At 33.0% G+C, this 18311-nt stretch overlaps 1 protein-coding gene across 5 annotated transcripts in view; it reads right to left on the minus strand.

The window, feature by feature from the left end:
* ATRNL1 (attractin like 1) overlaps positions 1-18311 on the minus strand; it is an 838515-nt gene that overhangs the window by 534923 nt on the left and 285281 nt on the right. For all 5 annotated transcript variants that reach the window (XM_032176925.2, XM_032176917.2, XM_032176911.2 and 2 more), the window contains one exon: positions 6310-6403. In XM_032176925.2, coding sequence (XP_032032816.1) covers positions 6310-6403 — 94 coding nt within the window. The remainder of the gene's footprint in view (positions 1-6309; positions 6404-18311) is intronic.

Consider the following 18311-nt stretch of genomic DNA (forward strand, 5'->3'; position numbering starts at 1 on the left):
TGTTTATCTTTTTCCAACCAAAATACGTTTAGTTAGTACACTTACTGTGTATAAGACATAACAATGTCTTTGTTAAATTCTGTTGGAAATTAAGTATTTTATGGTAACCTTAAATGTAAATGGATTAAATGCCCCCAATTAAAAGACATAGAGTGGCAAACCAAATAAGGATCTAAGACCCACTGGTATGCTGTCTTGAAGAAACCCATTTCACATGCAATGACACACATAGCCTCAAAACAAAGGAATGGAGAAAAATCTACCTAGCAAATGAAAAAGAGAAAAAAGCAGGAGTTGTAATCCTAGTTTCTGACAAAACAGACTTTAAATTAACAAAAATCAAAAAGGCAAAGAACAGCATTACATAATGCTAAAGGGTTCAATTCAATAAGAAAATCTAACTATCCTAAATATATATGCACTTATACAGGAGTATCCAGATTCATAAAGCGAGTTCTCAGAGATCTTCAAAGAGACTTAAGCTCCCATACAATCATAGTGGGAGACATTAACACTCCACTGACAATATTAGACAGATCACTGAGACAGAAAATTAACAAAGATATTCAGGACCTGAACTCAGCACTGGATCAAATGGATCTCATAGATACACGCAGAACTCTCCACTCAAAAAGAACACAATACATATTCATCTCATCACTGCATGGCATACACTCTAAAATCAATCACATAATTAGAATTAAAACACTTTTCAAGAAATGCAAAAGAACTGAAATCATTACAAACAGTCTCTTGGACCACAGCACAATCAAATTATATAGTTTTACATTTAAGTCTTTAATCCAACTTGAGTTGATTTTTGCATTAACAGTGTAAGGAAGAGGTCCAGTTTTAATTCTCTCTAATGATCAATGATGTTGAACTTTTTTCATATGAGTTTTGGCCACATGTATGTCTTCTTTTGAAAAGTGTCTGTTCGTGTCCTTTGCCCACTTTTTACGGGGGTTGGTTTTTTCTTGTAAATTTGTTTAAATTCCTTAAAGATGATAGAAATTAGACTTTTGTCAGATGTATAGTTTGCAAAAATCTTCTCCAATTCTGTAGGCTGTTTACTCTGTTGATGCTTTATTTTGCTGTGCAGAAGCTCTTTAATTAGATCCCATATGCCAATTTTTGCTTTTGTTACAACTGCATTTGGTGTCTTCATCATGAAATATTTGTCCATGCCTACATCCTGAATGGTGTTGCCTAGGTTGTCTTCCACGAAGTGTTAAGAAAGAAATTTATAGCACTAAATGTCCACATCAAAAAGTTAGAAAGCTCTCAAGTTAACAACCTAACATCATAACTAAAAGAACTACAGAACAAAGAGCAAACAAATCCCAGAGCTAGCAGAAGACAAGAAATAAACAAAATCAGAGATGAAATGAAGGAGAAAAAGACACACACACACACACAAAATAAAAAATAAAAAGATCAATGCATCCAGGAGCTGGTTTTTGAAGAAAATAATAAAATTCCTAGACCACTAGCCAGACTAACAAAGGAGAAAGAGAAGGTTCAAATAAACACAATCAGAAACAACAAGAAGGGTACTACCACTGACCCCACAGAAATACAAACAACCATGAGAGAATATTATGAACACCTCCATGCACATAAACTAGAAAATAAAAAAGGATAAATTTCTGGACACATAAACCCTCCCAAGACTGAACCAGGATGAAACAGAATTCCCAAACAGACCAATAATCAGCTCTGAAATTGAGACAGTAATAGCCTACCAACCAAAGAAACCCAGGACATGATGAGTTCACAGATGAATTCTACCAGATATACTCTCCTCAATAAAAAATTGAGGAAAAGGGACTCCTCTCTAACTCAAACTATGAGGCTAGCCTCATCTTGATACCAAAACCTGGCAGAGACACAACAAAAAAAGAAAATTACAGGTGGATATCCTGGATGAACATTGATGCAAAAATCCTCAACAAAACACTGGCAAACAATTCAGCGGCACATCAAAAAGCTTATCCACCATGATGAAGTAGGCTTTATCCCTGGGATGCAAGGTTGGTTCAACATAAGCAAATCAGTAAATGTGATTCATAATATAAGCAGAACTAAAGACAAAAAGCACATGATTATCTCAACAGATGCAGAAAGGGCTTTCTATAAAATTCAACATCCATTCATATTAAAAACTCTCAGTAAATTAGGTACTGAAGGAACATACTTCAAAATATTAAGCGCCATCTATAACAAACCCACAGCCAACATCATACTGAATGCACAAAAGCTGGAAGCATTCCCCTTGAAAACCAGCACAAGACAAGGATGCCCTCACTCACCACTCCCATTCAACATAGTATCTGAAGTTCTCACCAGGGCAATCAGGCAAAAGAAATAAACAAAGGCATCCAAATAAAAAGAAGGGAAGTCAAACTAACCCTGTTTGCAGACAACATGATCCTACATCTAGAAAACCCCATAGTCTCGGCCCAAAAGCTTCTTCAGCTGATAAACAACTTCAGCAAAGTATCAGGATACAATGTGCAAAAATCAATAGCATTCCTATACACCAACAACAGTCAAGCTGAGAGCCAAATCAGGAAAGAATTTCCATTCATAACTGCCACACAATTATGTGTGCCTAAGAAAACACCCAGGCAAGAGAAAGATCTCTACAAGGAAAACTAAAAACCACCGCACAAAAAATCAGAGATGACACAAATGGAAATTAATTTTTAAGTTACAATTTTTGATGATTAGCTGTGTTTTGGGCAAAAAAAAAGACTGAGAACTGTCATTACTATGGCAAAATGAATCATTTGGTGCTCATCTAAATGAATATTTTGACTGTACTACTGATGCCCTGCCCACTGCGGCTGCCGATCCCTTCCACAAGGTACAACACAAGGAATGCTCTCTTGAAATGTTCATTTTTTTCCCTAAGCAACTGGTGGAAAGGAATGGCAGCCACAATAGGTGGCTTGAAAACTCTACAAAGAGTATGCTCTCCATACTCTTCCAATTTCTGTGGCTCCCAGGAGCTTCACAATGTTGACAGTGCATACCTAATCCCTGCCAAATATCAACCACCCTAGCTGATCTCCTCTTATCAGTTTCCAGATGATTTCACTCCAGGTAAGCCAATGTTCATGTCTCATCTCTCTGCAGTCTCTTGTCTCTCTTTAGATTTGTGGCCATTTGGTTACCCTGTTTTCTCAGTTCTCCAATGGTTTCAAGAAAACTCATGAATTTCCAGTTTATCCAGCTTTTTTTCCCTTTCATTGTAAGGGTAGAAGCAATATTTTTCCAGCTCTCAACATTCTTGAGCAAAGACCAGAAATGCTATGATCATGTTCATTTTTACTTCTTTGCTTTTACTGATGCTGTTTCCCCTTGTTTCCTATTTTCTTTTCCCAGAAAGTTGATTGTGTTACTCCTTCAGGTTCCAGTTCAAACATCCTCTGTTTAATTTTCCTTATCCCACCAAAATAAATTAATACTTCCCTTTTCAGTGCTGCATCAATACTTTCTTCATTCCATTCTATTAAACAAATTTATTGAACACTTACATTGTGGTATTGTTGCAATGGTCCCCCCAAAAGTTCACTCTAGTAAAGGATACAGACAAGTACACAAATAATGCAAGAAAAGAAATTAACAGATATGAAAAGAACCAATTTCAGTTTAGGATGGTTATTAAGAATATATAAGATATGATATCTGACTAAATACTTAAAACCAAACAGAAATTACCCTAAGAAGTGGAAGGGGTTCATAAGCATATTAAATCACTAATGTAAGAAATTGGTATACTGTATTTTGGTCAGTGTCTCCACTGCTAGTCTGAGATACTTTCAGCAAAAACCATATGTTATTCATCTTCATTAATAGTATCAAGTACTCACTTAATAATTGTTTACTGATTTGAAGGACTAGCTCTCCTTCCTAACAAACCATTTTTTTCAGGTATAAGCACATTATAGCAATCAATTGCTCTCAAAATAATGAGCCTATTCTTTATTGCTCCATACTCAAAAGCTAAATAAATAAAAAAGTAAATGAATGGAATTCTGTGTACAAATACCACCTACAAAATACTCTTTACAAATTAGTATTCCATTATTATCCTCTTCATAAAAAGCCATAAATGAGAACGGGGAAAATGTACTTTTATCATTAAGAACTATATAATTGATTTTCTAATATTTTGCACATATGCCAAATCTTATAACTCTATTTTAGCTAAGCTTACAAGCTCACTATTTCAATGAATTAAAATTCTGCTTTCTTTTGTCTGTAAACAAAAATATGTTACTACAATACTGTATCAAAGAACTATTTATTATGGATAGTTATATGGCTATATTATTTATGTAAAACTATACTAAGAAGACTGTCAGTGTTTACTATCATGGTAGAATCTCATATATTATTTTTATCTGTAATACTGCCACTATGGTCTATAGAAAATATTTTCATTGCTGCACACTGCTATCCAACCAACATATTTAATAAAAGTTAATCAAGAGAAACAACATTACTTATAACCAGAACCTGCTATTATACATAATTTGAGGGAATAGGAGAGGATTGTGCAAAAGAAGAATGTAGAGTTCTTGTTTAAAAGTTATTAAGAATTTCAAGACGATGATAGCAGAGCACTAAACCAAGTGTGCTACTCTTGTAAGTGTGGGAACCTGTATAAATTCACAGGCCACATGCCCATGAAGTTGGCCTTACTTATAATCAAGCTTTAGTGTTGCAAAGTATTAGAGGCATCCTTGATCTTAGAACAGAAGATAATTATTTAATTCCATTGGTTTTAAGACCAAAATGGCCTTCCTTAATAGGAATTTCCCCAAGATCTTTTGCTGTGAACTTGTATTTAACTTGAGACTATAGAGAAGGAATAAAAAGTGATTGTGCTTACTTTGTCTGAATTTGAAAATCTGTCATACTTAGGTGGCTAAGCAAAGACATAATCACATAACTTGAAATATTTAGGATAACTCTGCAACAAGTAATATATTTATTTTAAATAAAATTAAAAGGATCATTTTCCATGCTTAATAGACTTTAGATATAAATTTTTATATATTTATAGTTTTGAAGAATTCTTTATTAAACTTTCCCTATGTTTTTGTAATTATTATAGTTGGGATTTATTATTTGTGTCAAATGCAGTACATATATACCTAATATAAACATGTATTTGTACATATAGAATTCAAAACCATAAAAATTTGATTTTAATAATACACATAAACAAGAAAAAGAATAAAAAACAATTTAAATAGCCTAAAATGCTGCCTTTTAAAGTTAATTTTTGAAGGAAAATAAAATTTTAGAATAACAACTAAATGCTAAGACAAAATCGTTCATGAAAGTACAGACAGGAGAGTAGCAGTAGTGGGTTCCTGCATACTGAAAGAACAGAGAAAAGAGAGGAAGATGAATATAAGGAACTAGCTGAAAGGGTTAAAGGACAAGAATTAGAATTAATTATCAGAATTAATAATAAATGACTGAAAAAGAAGGGCATAGAGACATTATATTAGGTATAATATGAAAGAAAAGTGTAAAGATAACGTAGATTTGATACATAAGATTAAGAATGCTTCTTTTTCTAGAAATGCAAAAGATAACATGTTCTATGGAGTTGTTTTAAAGCCTCTACAAAATTGTTATTTAAAAGGTTTAATTTTAAAAGAGAATTCATTAGGTGCAAGTAAATTCTCAAAGAAAAATAAATCATTCTACCAAAAAGACACATGCACCTATATGTTCACTGCAGCACTATTCAGAATAGCAAGGACATGGAATCAACCTAAATGCCCATCAACACTGGACTGGATAAAGAAAAAGTGGTCCACATACACCATGGAATACTACAGAGCCATAAAAAATGAAATCATATCCTCATGGATACATTATCCTAAGCAAATTAACATAGGAACAGAAATCCAAATACCACATGTTTTTGCTTATAAGTGGGAGCTAAATATTGGCACACAGGGATGCAAAGATGGGAACAACAGACACTGGGAACTGCTAGAGAGAGAGAGGCAGGAAGGGGAAAAAGTACTTTAAAATTATCTATTGGGTACTATGCACAGTATCTGGGTAGTGGGATCAGTCATATCCCAAACCTCAGCATCATACAATACACCCATGTTAAAATCCTGCACGTGTACCCTCAAACCTAAAATAAAAGTTAAAAATTGTAATAAAGGTATGCCTAACTAGCACAACACTAAATTAAAAAGTAAAACATAAAAATTACTTCAACAACACAAATTAAATCCACGAAAGTTCTAAAAAGTCATTCTTACTTACAATTGGCATTGGTCACCTTTTATTCCTTTAGTTGTGCAGAAACATTTTCCTGTGTGCAGATGACAGATATTTGCATGGCCACTGCATGTACAAACTGTAAGTCAAAACAGAAATGATATTGAATATTCTACATCACAAATATGCACATTTCACATTTCAAGTATTATTATTACCTTATTTTTATGTCCTGTAACTTCCTCTTGCCATACAAAAACTAAGGTTACCAGATAGTATAAATTATTTTTAATTAAAGGGATGTAAATTCACTTTTCTGAAAATTTTGTGAAATTCCTTAAAGTCATTGGGGGATATCCTGAAGTCTACTGTGGATATACGCATTTATCTAATTCTTCTTTGGGCATCTCTCCATTTTTACTTTGGTATATTTCTTTAATAAAGTGAGTTTCAAAGCGTTAGTGCCACAGCTTTGGACTCAAACAGCTTGGGTTCAAAATTTACATCTAAAATCACTATATGACCTTGGACAATTTACTTAACCTGTTTATGCTTAATTTCTTCATCTGCAAAAGAAGAATAACAGCACTTAGCTTTCAGGATTGATGTGAAAATTAAATGAGGTAATGTAATTTAAGACACCTAACATATTGAGCACTAATAATTGGCAGATATTACTTCCACTGTTATTACTACTGCTAAGAATAATAAAAATATAGCTGCAGATTGTGTTTTAAAAAAGAACATCTATTTATTTCCTCTAAATTCACCCTTTTAAGCTTCTGAGATCATCCTCGTTCTTTTAGAGTGTCCTTTTAGATCATCATTTTAGAGTACTAGACAAAACTTTCCATTTTGTAAAGGTTGCATGATTAATTTGGTTCATATAAACTTGTCTCCTTTTCTTACTTTGCAATCCTTTCTTAAACAGCATTGTTCAATTATTTAGGTCATAAACCTCACACTCTATTGTGTCCAATATCCAGTCAATTGGTAGATTTTAATTTCTACATGTATAATCTTTCTTGTATCTGACCCCTCCTTTTCATTCTAACAGCCACTGCAAAGTACTGTCATCCACTTTCTCTTACTAACAACAATATAATCACATGGCAGATATCTTTGCCTTCAGTATTTCTAGGTTACAATTAATTCTTCAATCCAATAACACATTCTAAAGAGACAAGGCTGACAGTGTCACTAACCCTTTCGAAAACACCTAATGAGAACTACTGCTGTTCTTGTACACTACCAGTTAGCTAAACCATTCTATTGACAAAAATGAAGTGATATGGTCTTTTCCTGAATTGTATAGACATACAAAAATAAGTGAATGAGTCAAAATTTCCCAATGTTCAACTTTTTCATTATTTTTCTTCCAATATCAATAGTAACTCTAACATATATGCTAATGAATTAATAAATGCAAACAAATGTAACCAGATAATCATATTGCTAGTTCAATTGAGTCTCTGAAAGAAAATAGATACTGTATACCCAAGTGAAGTATAAGATCAATATGAACATTTTCAAAAGAAGAGACTAAAAGAAAAGTTCAAAACCAGTAATCTTTGAACCAGATAGAGTCAATAAAAGAGTCAAAAAGAGTGAAAGGGGGAAAGATTGGATGAGGATTATCAGAAAAGTCCATTTCAGTGTTAGTAATCCAGTCTTCTGCCCGCCAAGGGAGTGGTTGTCTGTCCTCTCACACAAGCCTAATGAGTGGGACTTCACAGAAGTTTTTGAAGAGTCTGCTGTGGGTCCCCTTAAAATCTAGGTGGCATATTAGAGGAAATTCTGAATTAGGTGTGACCAGCTATGGCTATTTAACCAAGGTGGAAGGACAAATAGAAACAGTTACTTTTAGGAAGTATTTGTACTAACACTGAAGTCAAGGAAAAGAAAGTATGTTTCTTCCAGCTAGCCAGCATCTACTTAATATTCTGACCAAGAGGACTGCCTGGAAGCACTGGAGGACTTCAACTGAAAACCGAAGTAAAAGTTGCCAGAACAGGAAGAAAGTACGTGTCTCCCACACAACACGAGAATTGCATCTAGAAAGGTCAAGACTCAGAAGAGCTCCCAAAGACACCTATGTGAGAATGGATCAGCCATTGTGCATCTCTCACATAGAGGACCTTAACTAAATATGACAACTATTCTTCACACATAAGACTGTAATTTTCTCCTCTCCCCTAGAAAGATCAAAAAAATTATTGAGCCAGGAAAGGAGGAAAATCCTAGGTTAAGAATGAAAGAACTTATAGAATAGAGGAAAAGAGAAAATTTGGCTTCAAAATATGTTCAGAGTTCTTACTTTTATCTGATCTAGACAATTTTAATTATTTACTTACACACGTGTTTGCAAATTAAATTCTCTGGAGTTCCTTATACTAACTAAGAGTGAATCTGAGATTTCATACAAGATCAAGGGAAAATGTATTGCACTGAATATATTTTAAAGGGTTAGTCACAGAGAAAACTATTGTATTTTGATTATACTCTATGTCTTGCTTGGGAATGATATAAATTACATCTATATAAGAAAAAATCTAAAAAAAGTAAATACTGCTCATTATTTTTGTGAAGACAAAAGATTATGGTGGTGATTTTAAATAGCATGTACATTTTCTTCTTATAAAACTTAGTAATTTATATAATGGAACAATTAAACTATCTAATTTAAGGACTAGATTTCTAATGCTACTACTTGTATCGATCTGTGTGTTGCTCCTTTAACCTATCTTACTGCCTCTTCCTACCAGAAGTAACCACTAGCCTAAATTTTATGTTTATCAATTCCTTGTTTTTAAAAACCAGCATATATAAATCATTTATAATATTTAACTTGCCATTAGCAAATGAAGATAACTGCAACAAATTTCTAAAAATAGTATCATACAATGAGTCCTGATGACAATACAATTAAGTCAACGATGAATAATAAACAAATAAAGCTCTACTAAAACCCCCATATATCTGGATTAAAAAAAACTCTAGAGGAGTGATGTTAGGAAGATAGTGGAATAAGACTTTATAGTGTTCATCTCTCATAGAAACATCCATTTGAAAAACTATCCATGCATGAAAATACCTTCCCAAGAGCTAAGGAATCCAGGCAAGAGATAATGCCACCTTACTGCAGTCCGAAAGAAAAAAAAAACGCATTGAATAGGGTAGAAAAGCCAGTTTAACATTATCCATATTACCCCCCTACAAGCCCAAGCAGCACAACACTGAGCAAGATACCCCCAAGTCAGGGAAGAATGAAATAAGCACTCAACTTTTCACTGGACTGCAACACCAGACCTGCCTCACTGAACCCAGGGCCAGGCATGACCCCACAGTCCCAAGATCCATGCTGGCCACTGCAGTATCAGAATCCAGACCCATCCCACTACCAGACTAGTACCTGCATTGTCAGGCTCCAGGTCTCAACACAATAAAGGCCATATATTCCACAATTACTTTTGCATCAGCCTATGATATGCCCACAGCTAACATCATACTGAAAGGTAAAAAGTTTAAAGCTTTTTTCTATAATCAAAAAGAAGACAAAGATGTCCACCTTTACCACTTCTGTTCAGTGTAGTACTAAAAGTTCTAGCCACAGCAAACAGACAAAAAGAAGAAATAAAGGGCATCCAAATAGAAAATTAAAAAGTTAATTAAAAAGTTAAATTGTTTCTGTTTGCTGATGACATGATCTTGTCTACAGAAAACCCTAAAGATTCCACCAAAAATATGTTAGAACTGATAAAGAAGTTCAGTAAAGTTGCAGAATACAAAATCCACATATGAAAATCAATAATATTCCTTCACACTAACAATGAACTAACTGCAAAAGAAATTAAGACATCAATCCCATTCGTGAGAGCATAAAAAATACTTTGAAGTAAATTTAACCAAGGACTTAAAATATCTAAATGCTGAAAACTACAAAACATTAAGGAAAGAAATAGTGAGTGACATATAAATGGAAAGGTAGCCCATGCATGGATTGGGATAATTAGTATTGTTAAAATGCCCATGCTACCAAAAGTAATATACTAAGTCAATGCAATTTCTGACAAAATGCCAATGGCATTTTTCACTGAAAGAGAAAAAGCAATTTTAAAATTCATATGGAAATTAAAAAGATGCCCAGTAGCCAAAGCAATCTTGAGCAAGAATAAAACTGAAGGCATCAAACTATTTGATGTCAAAATATACAACAAACCTATATTAAACAAAGCAGCATAGTACGAACATAAAAAAAAGGAACATCAACCAAAGGAACAGAATATAGAGCCCAGCAATAAACCCAAGCACTGACAATCTACTGATTTTTGACAAAAGTGTCAAGAACACACAATGGAGAAAAGATAGTCTCTTGAATAAATTATGCAGGGAAAACCAGATATTCACATGCAAAATAATGAAACTAGACCCTTATTTGATACACAAAAATCAACTCAAAATGCACTAAAGACTTAAAGGTAAGACCTGAAACTGCAGAAGAAAACATAAGGGAAATGCTACATGACAGTGATCTAGGCAAAAATTTCTTGGTTTTCCCAAAAGCACACGCAAAACAAAAGCAAAAATAAACAAATGAGACTGCATCAAACTAAAAATCTTAAGCACAACAAAGGAAATAATAAAGAGACAATCCACATTTGGGAGAAAATATTCACAACCCATAAATCTGGTAAGAGGCTAATATTCAAAATACATAAGAAATTCAAGCAACTCAATAGCAAGAAAACAAAGAACACAATTTTAAAATGGACAAAGGATCTAAATAAACTTTTTGTAAAAGCAGACATACAAATGGCCAATAGGTATATGAAAAACTGTACACTATCACTAATCATTAGGAAAATGTAAATTAAAATGACAGTGAGTTATCACCTCACACCTGTTTAAATGGCTATTATCAAAATGATGAAATTTAACAAATGCTGGCAGGGATGAGCAGAAAAAGGAACCATGTGTACTGTTGGTGAAAATTTAAAGTAACAGTCATTATGAAAAGATTTTGCAATGTCATCTGAAAAGTAAAACTACAATTACCATATGGTCCAGTAACTCCTCTTCTGGGTATATATCCAAAGGAAATGAAATCAGTATGCCAAAGAGATAGTCGTACTCCTGAGTTCACTGCAGCATTATTCACAATAGCTAAGATATAGATGCAACCTAGGTGTCCATCATTGGATGAAATATATATATACACACACACATTTGAATACTATTAAGCTTTTTTTTTTTTTGAGATGGAGTCTCGGGCTGAAGTGCAATGGCGCAATCTTGGCTCACTGCAACCTTCACCTCCCAGGTTCAAGTGATTCTCCTGCCTCAGCCTCCCGAGTAGCTGGGATTACAAGCACCTGCCACCACTAATGCCCGCCTGGCTAATTTTTGTATTTTTAGTAGAGACGGGGTTTCACTATGTTGGCCAGGCTGGTCTCGAACTCCTGACCTCGTGATCTGCCATCCTCAGCCTCCCAAAGTGCTGCTATTACAGGTGTGAGCCACTGCATCCGGCCTCAGCTTTTAAAAAGACAAGATGAATTAATGCTAAATGAAATAAACCAGGCACAAAAAGACAACTACTACATGATCTCAATTATATGTGGGATCTAAAAAATACCAAATTCATAGAAGAGAGTAGAATGATGATTACCACAAGCCAGGGTTAGGAGCGGTGGAAGGGGAAAGAGGAAAGGCTGATCAAACAGTACAAAATTTCGGTTAGGAGGAATAAGCTTTAGTAATCTACTGGACAGAATGTATATTTCAAAACTACTAAGAGTAGATTTTAAATGTTATTAACACAAAAATAATTAGCTTAGTTTCATCCTTCCAAAATGAAAACATATATCAAAATGCCACATTTTACCCCACAAACACATAATACATATAATTATTATTTGTCAATTAAAAATTAAAAATAAAATTCAAAACATAAAGAACAAAGGTGAGTAATGGAACAAAAATACAAATCTCTATAAATCTAAATATTATTTTTTAATTAAAGAGCAGAGAAACACATCACAGAGAAATAAGCACAACAAATATAATATGATACACATTATAAATAATGTGTATATATAACATAAATGAGAAAAAATAACCTATCAATAATAACAATGAAGATAAATAGGCTTATCTATTTTGTCTCATAAAGCACAACCAACTACATGCTCTAAATTAGAGCCACATTTAGAACCAAGTGACTCAGAAAAACTAAAAATAAAAGATAGAGAAGGTTTACCAGGCAAATGAAACAGTAAGATTGCAGAGATTACAAACCTCGTATCAATTAAATTAAAATAAAACTTAAACCAAAAAAGCATTAAATATGACAAAGACCTTTTTAGTACCAAAGCTAAAAGTCACCAGGAATATATAACAGTTATGAATATTTCAGTGACAAACAACAAAGCAACTATGTTTACAAAGCAAAATCATAGAAGATATAAGGAGTAAGGAAACAAATAAAAAGACTTTAGCACACCACACCTAGCAGAAAGCAGCACACCACTCTTAGTACAAAACAGTAGATATAAAATATGAAAAACTGTAAAAGGCCTAAAGAAAATAATCACTAAATTAGATATTATAAGATAGCTGAATAGATTCCAAGCTTATGCCTTGATACCAAAGAATACGCCTTCTTCCCAATTACACATAAAACATTCACAAAACATAATCATGTATTATGTCACAGGAAAACATCAGTACCTTACACAAAGTGGTAACGACACTTAATCACATAATAAAACTAAAAATTTATAACACAAATTTCCTTCAAAAGTGATGATAATACTATATATCATAGCGTAAGTGGTAGATTTATAGTAGCGATACGAGTGATCAGATCCACAATAGCCAATAAGTGGAAGCAACCCAAAGGCCCATCAACTTACGAATGATAAAATATCCATACAATGGAACATAATTCAGCAATGAAAAGAAATAAAGTACTAATACATGCTACATAGATGAATCTAAAAAAAAATGCAGTGAAAAAAAGCCAAACACAAAAGATTACATATTACATGATTCAATTTATAGGAGATATTTAAAACAGGTAAATCCATAAAGTCTGAAAGCAGATTTGTAGCTGTCCAGGGCTGGGTTGTTTAATGATTATGGGTTTTCTTTTGTAGTGATGGAAATGATTGGAAATTGATACAGGTGTTGGCTGCACAACACTGGAATGTCCTAAATGCCACTGGATTGTAGATTTCATAATAATTTTGTGTTACCTGAATTGTACCTCAATAGAAAACAATTATATTAATAGAGTAATAACCCGCAACTAGAAATTGAAATTAACATTTGTTGGGGTTCAATCAGGCTGGTAGGAAAAATATTAGAGATAGTTATAGAGATGGACACAAATCTTGAAAGGCCGAGAAGTTTGCATAGCTTCGGTAATAGAACTGGATAAAGGCAGCCTGGTCCCTTTACCTTTAAACAAATTAAAGTAGCAACAAAGGAAGGCACAGTAGTTTACCTAGCTAGCTTGTTTATTTTAAGACTAAACTTTGATGAATACTTTGGGTGCTTAAGTGCTTTTTACTGGAGAAGTCCACAATGTCAATTACCTTCTACTGGTGTTGACTCAAGCCTTTGTTAATCAGTCTTACTGAATAAATGCGAGTCTCACTAGCTGATCAAGGCAGTCTCAACTGTTTACAGTACTCAGTGGGGAGTCTGTAAGCAGCTTGAACACCCTCAACTGGATTGGCAAAGCAGAATATCTGTGGGTCAAGTATACGTTATTCATCTGTCGCCAGGTCAGGGATCTGCAAGGGACAGACTCCCCCGCAGCTGGTGCCCCTGTGAAAGGAGCACTGCCGCAAACATTAATATCATTTATTAGCAACAAGTTGTGAAATATTTAGAGACAAATTTAACAAAATATGAGCAAGCTCTGTACACTGACAACCATATCTACTGAAAGGATTTTTAAATATCTAAATAAATGGATATGCCATGCACACGAATTGAAAAATTACATATTGGTAAAGTATCATTTCTCCCAAAATTTATGTAATAAATTTTATAAAATTTCAATAAAATTCCAGCCAGTTATTTTTGTAGAGACTTGCAAGCTACTTCTAAAACTTATATACATCTTAAAACATGAAGGAAAAAAAGCATTTAAAAAAGACAAAGAAGACTTAAAAGACCTAATTTCAAGATGTGCTTTAAAACCATAGCAATCAAGAAAGTTTGGTAATGACATTAGGCCAAAGAGAGTGATCAATGGACCAGAATAGAGAAGACAGAAGCAATCCTACACATGTTCCATCAATTTAGTTTTCAACAAATGTGCTAAAGTAATTCAATGAGAAAAGAACTGCCATTTCAACAAATAGTGCTAGAACAACTGGATATCTGTACGAGAAAAAAAGGAACCAGTATCACAACTTCACATTACACACAAATTTTACTCAGAATTAATCACAAATTTACATGTAAGAGTTAACACTATACAATCTCTGGAAGAAAAAACAGAGAAAAAATATTTGCATCCTTGGGGTAGGTAAAGATTTCATGCATGTGACACAAAAAGTATAAAATATCAAAAAAACACCATAATTTATCAACTTTAAAATATCTTCATTTTATAAGAAGATACTCTTAATAAAATGAAAAGTGAAGTCATAGGCTGAGGGAAATATTCACAATCCATATATCTGAGGGAGATCTTCTGTGTGAAATATTATAAGACCTCTAAAAATTTAACAGAAAGAAGAAAAATAGCCCAGTTTTTAAAAGTGGACAAAAGATCTGAATAGATACTTCATACACACAAGCAGAAAAGACAGACAACTTGCTAATAAACACATGAAAAGATATTTAATGTCCTTAGCTAACAGACAAATATAATTGTAAATCAACAAGACATACCATCAAACACATATAATAGCTAAAATGTAAAAAGATTGACAATACTAAATGTTGACAATAAAATGAAACACTAAAATCCTCATAAACTTCTGGCAGAAATAAGCAATGATACAATTACTTTGAAAAACAGTTTGACAATTTCCTATAAGGTGACACATACGTTTATAAATTTATGATAGTACAAAAAGCAATTCCACTCTAAAGTATTTACCCAAGAGAAATGCAAGACATGCACACATACACTTACACATAAATATTAACACATATTAACACTAATATTGTAAGTTACAATATTAATAAATAATATTGCTACTTACAAACTAGAAACAAACCAGGTGTGATGGAATAAACAAAATGTGGTATATCCAGACAATAAAATACTACTCAGCAAAAAAAAAGAGAGAAATTAAAAATGCTGAGTGAAAGAAATCAGAAAAGAAAGTTCTATTTAATTTTATGTATGCAAAACTTTAGAAATAACAAATACAGTCTCTATCAAGGATCATCAAACTATAGCCCATGAGCCAAATCTAGCTTGTCTTTTATTTTTGTATGACCCATGAGCTTAGGGTAGATTTTTAAAATGTTTAATGGTTGAAGAAAAAAAAATGAAGAAAAAATGCATAACATGAAAATTTCATGAAATTCAAATTTCAGTGTATATGAAATAAGTTCTTCTGGAATACAGCCACATTCATTTGTTTAGATACTATACATGACTGCTTTCATTTTACAGAAGCAGAGTTGAGCTGCTGCACACAGGCCAAATGGACCAAAAAGCATAAAATATTTTCTTAAAAGAAAAAAAAAACCCTTATATTTGTGACCAAAAAAATTAAAAAGCAGACAGTATTTGGCTGCACCTTGGGGCAGGTGAGGAAGTGATGGGGAGGAGATACAATGGAAACTTTTGGGGTGAAAAAAATGTGTATCTTGATCATGGTAGTGATTTCTTGGATATAGAGAATTTGACAACATTTATCCAAGGGCACTTTTAAAGAACATGCATTTACTATTTATAACTAATTCTATGAAGATAAAATATATATAGTTATGACAACATGATGTTCCTTGGTAGGGAATTGAGAAAAGTTAATATATTTACTTTCATTTGTTTGCATAGGTTTTGCATCTTTTAGTCCTTTAATGACACAAACTCACACTTTTTCAAATATGAAATGAAGATAACACTAATCAAATAATTTTAATTTTAAGACCTGTACAGTTAGATTATGCCTATTTATAAATGCAAAACAATATATTTTAAATTATGTTACTTTTTGATATTTTTCTTGCTTCTCAGTCGATATCAAGTCAGCTCAAGTGCAATTACTTAAAGAGCATCAAAGAAAGTAAAACTTACATAAAATAAACAAAAGTGCATTTTTTCTGAGACTGTATTTGGAAAAGGTAACTAAATTTTACAGTATTTGAACATACATCATGCTGTCTTTACTTCATTTATTTTGTCAAAAAATATATATTATCTTACTTTGTAAAGTAGCATAATTTGTTATAAATAACATTTTGTGATAGGTGCCTCACATATCCAATTTAAAATATATTTCTGAATATTTGTATATTTTTGGAAGCAGCACCAAGTACGATATATTCGATGCTGAATTTTGCAATTTTCTTATGTGACCCTTGATTTGGAAAGGTATCAATCTTATGCCAATAGCACAACTGGAAATTTTTCATTGATATTACATTCAATTTTATAAATATAAACTTACAAACATAAATGTAGTAAGGGGAAAACGTCTGCAAGTCTTATACACATATACAAATATCTAACTATACACATAGTTAATATAGCATGCATGTTACTTTTCTGAAATTACATACAGACACAAACCATACAGACACATAAAGATATGAAGATTTTCTCACCCAGTCATAATTATCTTTTTTTTTTTTTTTTGAGACGGAGTCTGGTTCTGTCACCCAGGCTGGAGTGCAGTGGCGCGATCTCGGCTCACTGCAAGCTCCGCCTCCCGGGTTCACGCCATTCTCCTGCCTCAGCCTCCGGAGTAGCTAGGACTACAGGCGCCAGCCACCGGGCCCGGCTAATTTTTTGTATTTTTTTTTAGTAGAGACGGGGTTTCACCGTGGTCTCGATCTCCTGACCTCGTGATCCACCCGCCTCGGCCTCCCAAAGTGCTGGGATTACAGGCGTGAGCATGTGTTTTAATCAGGAATGAAAGAGGAGACATCACTATCAACTTTACAGAAATCTTCAACAAAATATTAGCAAAGCAAATTTAGGCAAACATATTTAAAGATTCCGACCATGATCCAGTGGGCTTTATCCTAGGAAAATAATGTTGGTTTCACATACAAAAATCAGTAAATGCAATGTACCACACTAAAAGAAAAAAGACCAGAGGAGAAAAAAAAAAAAAAAAAAAGAATAACCGAATAAACACGGAAAAATTATTTTGAAAAATCCAATGCTCTTTCATCATTAAAAATACTCAACTAGAAGTAAAAAGAACTTCCTCTCTATTTCTATTAAACCCACATGATACTGGCATAAATATACAATGCATATCAATGGAATGAAATTAAGAGTCCCAAAACAAACCATTACATTTATGGACAATTGATTTTTGACAAGGGTGCACAAATATGGGTACTTGATAAATAACATGGTCATTTTTTTAAAAACTCATATCTAACATGCTTAACAGTAAAAAACAGAATCTTTTCTCCCACTGCAATCAGGAACAAGACATGGATGCCTGCTCTTGCCACTTATTTTCATTATTGTACTGGAGAGTCTTATCAAATCAAGTAGCTATTTAAAAAAAAAAGCAAAGAAAAGAACTAAAAGTATCCAGACTGGAAAGGAAAAAGTGAAGCTATCACTACTCACATATGACATGATCTTGGATAGCCTAAATAATCCACAAAAAGTCTATTAGAACTAATAGATTAATTAAGCAAGGATACCAAATCAATGTTTAAGCAGGATATAAAATCAATGTATAAAAGTCTATTGTACTTCTATACACTAGCAATAAACAATGTGAAAATGAAATTAAAAAAACAATTTCATATAAAATAGCATTAAAATAAAATTCTCATGAAATAATTTAATAAAAGTACAAGATGTACTGTAAAAATTATAAAAC

Source organism: Hylobates moloch, unplaced genomic scaffold (genome assembly GCF_009828535.3).
Source record: "Hylobates moloch isolate HMO894 unplaced genomic scaffold, HMol_V3 SCAFFOLD_3, whole genome shotgun sequence".
In the NCBI taxonomy this organism is placed as follows: domain Eukaryota; kingdom Metazoa; phylum Chordata; class Mammalia; order Primates; family Hylobatidae; genus Hylobates; species Hylobates moloch.